A 3189-nucleotide genomic window follows, 5' to 3' on the forward strand; every position below is an offset into this window, starting at 1 on the left:
TCTGGAACTGAAACAGAGGAATCTGGTAGTCTGCAGGGACAGTCACCTGTATGTCTTTTGTCTTGGCCGACATTGCTGGAGGATGAGAGCAGGCTCTTTTGCAATTCTAAATTAGCTGTATAAAAGCAAAGGCACAACTAGCAAACCCTTACTTGTGCCACGGTAAAAAAAAAAAAAAAAGAGACACTCTCTGGCTCTTCGCTGGGTTGCGGTGTTTGCCTTTTTCGCTTTCTCTTCCTCCTCTCATCCTTTCTCGCTCTCCTGCTCTGCAGTGTGACGAGGCCGAATCCTCTCCCTACCCAGCCCTTGCCTCTCTTGTCCCCGCGCTGTTCTGTTTCTCCCGTTCAGCCGCCGCCGCTACTGCTGCACAGCTGGTGTCGATGCTGCGCTTTTCCCCCCACGTCGTCCGCGCAGCCCATGGCCCAGGCCGCCTTGGGTATTTCTGCTCAAGGTAACGACATCCCTCTTTAAAAATTCCACGGAAAAAGAGAAGATGCTTTACCCGACTCTTTGGGCCGTTATCTCACGGCAAACTTTCTGACCAAGTATACAACTACCCAGAGGGCCTAGGAGAAGTGCTGTCTAGAGAGCAGGTTGACTTCAACGCTGAGCTACCCTGGGAACCTAGCTGATGATAGGGGGGTACCATCTCCTAACTTGTCCATTTTGTTGCATAGTCTAAGGACCCAGACATAAGTCTTAGTGGCCCGTCTCTTGTTTTTCCTGGTTTATGACTTTCGGCTTTGTGGAATACAGCTGAGATGAAGGGATTTATTGACGATGCAAACTACTCTGTTGGCCTGTTGGGTGAAGGAAGAAACCTTGGAAATGTTATTGATAACTATGTTTATGAGCATACCCTGACAGGGAAAAATGCATTTTGTGTGGGAGATCTTGGAAAGATTGTGAAGAAGCGCAGTCAGTGGTAGAATGTAGTGGCTCAGATACAGCCATTCGACACGGTAAAGGGCGACTCTGCCCCGGCGGTACTTGAGATCTCGGCAGCTCTTGGAACTGCATTTGCTTGTTCCAGTAAAACTGAAATGGCTTTAGTGCAAGAATTGGGTGTATCTCCAGAAAACATCATTTACATAAGTCCTTCCGAACAAGTCTCTCAGATAAAGTACGCAGCAAAAGTTGGAGTGAATATCATAGCGTGACGGTGAAGTTGAATTGAAGAAAATTGCACGTAATCACCCAAATGCCAAGGTCTTACTACGTTTTGCAACAGAAGATAATATTGGAGATGAAGAGGGTAACGTGAAGTTTGGCACTACCCCGAAGAACTGTAGGCATCTCTTGGAATGTGCTAAGGAACTTGGTGTCCAAATTATTGGGGTTAAATTTCATGTTTCAAGTGCTTGCAAAGAATCTCAAGCACATGTACATGCTCTGTCTGATGCTCGATGTATGTTTGACATGGCTGGAGAATTTGGCCTCACGATGAACATGTTAGACATTGGTGGAGGCTTCACAGGAACTGCATTTCAGTTGGAAGAGGTTAATCATGTTATCAGCCCTGTGTTGGATGTCTACTTTCCTGAAGGATCTGGCATTAAGATAATTTCAGAACCTGGAAGCTACTATGTGTCTTCTGCATTTACACTTGCAGTTAATATCATTGCGAAGAAAGTTGTTGAAAATGATAAATTATCCTGTGGAGTAGAAAAAACCAGAAGTGATGAGCCAGCCTTCATGTATTTCATGAACGGTGGTGTTTATGGTTCTTTTTCAAGTAAACTGTTTGAGGACTTAAATACCTTTCCAGAGGTTCCCAAGAAATACAAGCAAGATGAGCCTCTGTTTACAAGCAGCCTTTGGGGTCCATCCTGTGATGAGCTTGATCAAATTATGGAAAACTGTCTTCTTCCTGAGCTGAATGAGGGAGATTGGCTTATCTTTGATAACATAGGAGCAGATTCTTTCCATGACCCATCTGCTTTTAATGATTTTCAGAGGCCAGCTATTTATTACATGATGTCATTTAGTAATTGGTCTGAGATGCAAGATGCTGGGGTTACTTCAGACACAATGATGAAGAACTTCTTCTTTGTGCCTTCTTGCATTCCGCTGAGCCAAGAAGACAGCTTTTCCACTGAAGCTTAAACAGGCATTAACCCTTCTTTAGATCTGAAGTTGCAGGTTAAGCTTGTCTGGTCTACATTCCAATGTGGAAAAAATTCAAACAATCTTATTCTGTTAATTCTCTTGGAAACAAAACTATTAATAATAGCTATTTGGGACCAGACAAAATCAGCTTTTATCTATAATTTACTGGGGGTAATTAGGAGATTTAGATAATGCATCCAGATTTAAACTTACCAGTTTGTCCTATCCCCTTAAGCGTTTAAAATAAAATATGCAGCAAAATGGATGACTTAGTGGAGATAGAAGCCCATTAATTGGGTTCCCCATTAAACCGTTTACATACAAGTACACAGTTTTTATACTAAGAATTCGTGTTAAAAAGTCTTGTAAAGTTAATGTCTTTCACCCAGATATATCAGATGTCAGTGAAAGAGCAGTGTGACTTCCTTAGATAGGTTTAGCGTATTTAGAATGTGTAAATTTGTGCTTTGAACTGTAGTTTAATAAATGTAAAATTGCATCATAGTATTTGTTATATTTGACCTAAGGTAGTATGATTGCAATAAAATTTTGTGTAGATTTTACTGTTTTTACAGGCTAAAACTTTCGGAAAGGGGCTAGCTAGCAAAGGTAGTTTTGAAATAGATGTGTATATGGACTGTTTGAAGGTTATTTTCCTTTATAGCTCATTTACGTTCAGTTTGGCTCAGTACATTTTTCAGTTATTTAATTAGTAATTTAAGTAAAATGTTTGGTAAATCATTGTGAAGTTCAGATTCATTATGGAGAGTAGATGTGCAGTAAGCATGATGTTTAACAAGTTTAACACCAAAAATGTTAATCCTGCATAAACCAATTGTAATCATTAGTAGATGTTTCTGTATAGATAGAATGCATAGAGTACCTTAGTAAATTTTTGAATCACAAATCTTTTGGCTGAAATGGAAGATTCTATTAAATACTTGGAATAAAATTAGGAAGAGGGAAATAAAACTGCAGAAAACTCTGTAGCACACTAAAACTTAAAGGAGGGCTGCATCTGTATCCAGAAACCTGATGCTCTTTTGCACGGAATATTATTTAAATTCAGAGTTGTGAGGG

At 40.4% G+C, this 3189-nt stretch overlaps 1 protein-coding gene across 1 annotated transcript; it reads left to right on the forward strand.

The window, feature by feature from the left end:
* Positions 1-761: 761 nt before the first annotated feature.
* On the forward strand, positions 762-2127 carry LOC124245931 (antizyme inhibitor 1-like). The gene is given in 2 exon segments (XM_046673765.1): positions 762-1156; positions 1158-2127. Coding segments are annotated over 2 exon segments (1344 nt in total). The 3' UTR covers positions 2107-2127.
* Positions 2128-3189: the final 1062 nt, after the last annotated feature.

The sequence above is a fragment of the Equus quagga genome, chromosome 10 (assembly GCF_021613505.1).
Source record: "Equus quagga isolate Etosha38 chromosome 10, UCLA_HA_Equagga_1.0, whole genome shotgun sequence".
Taxonomy (NCBI): domain Eukaryota; kingdom Metazoa; phylum Chordata; class Mammalia; order Perissodactyla; family Equidae; genus Equus; species Equus quagga.